Consider the following 368-nt stretch of genomic DNA (forward strand, 5'->3'; position numbering starts at 1 on the left):
CTTTTATGTTCTGTAGTTCATCAAGTAATTTTTTCAGTTTATCTTCAGCAAAAGGAGAATCCATTTTGTTGACCACCAATAATGATGGCTTCTCTACTAAATCAGGCGAATATAGTTCTAATTCCTGTAAACAGAAATAAGTGATTCAGAATTCAGTTCCTTTTAATTACAATACTTGTATCTTAAAGGAACAGCCAGAGTAAAATGACTATTCTCAATATTTCCCAAACTTAGTCTTTGCTGTCTTATGATAAAGTTACTGAACTTATAAGTGGTTTTGAAGACATTCTGCCCTAAAAGTGGTGCCTACATATAACTGGAATTTCTGGAAAGCTGTGGAAAGTCTTTATCATCTCTTAAGCAAGCAA

General features: G+C 32.9%; 1 protein-coding gene across 1 annotated transcript in view; it reads right to left on the minus strand.

Annotated features, from left to right (window-relative positions):
- The window catches only part of LOC119593966 (GTP-binding protein 10-like), a 9,012-nt gene that overhangs the window by 1,666 nt on the left and 6,978 nt on the right, over positions 1-368 (minus strand). The window contains exon 7 of the mRNA XM_037942987.1: positions 3-124. Within this exon, the coding sequence (XP_037798915.1) occupies positions 3-124 (122 nt within the window). The remainder of the gene's footprint in view (positions 1-2; positions 125-368) is intronic.

Source organism: Penaeus monodon, chromosome 33, assembly GCF_015228065.2.
Source record: "Penaeus monodon isolate SGIC_2016 chromosome 33, NSTDA_Pmon_1, whole genome shotgun sequence".
In the NCBI taxonomy this organism is placed as follows: Eukaryota; Metazoa; Arthropoda; class Malacostraca; order Decapoda; family Penaeidae; genus Penaeus; species Penaeus monodon.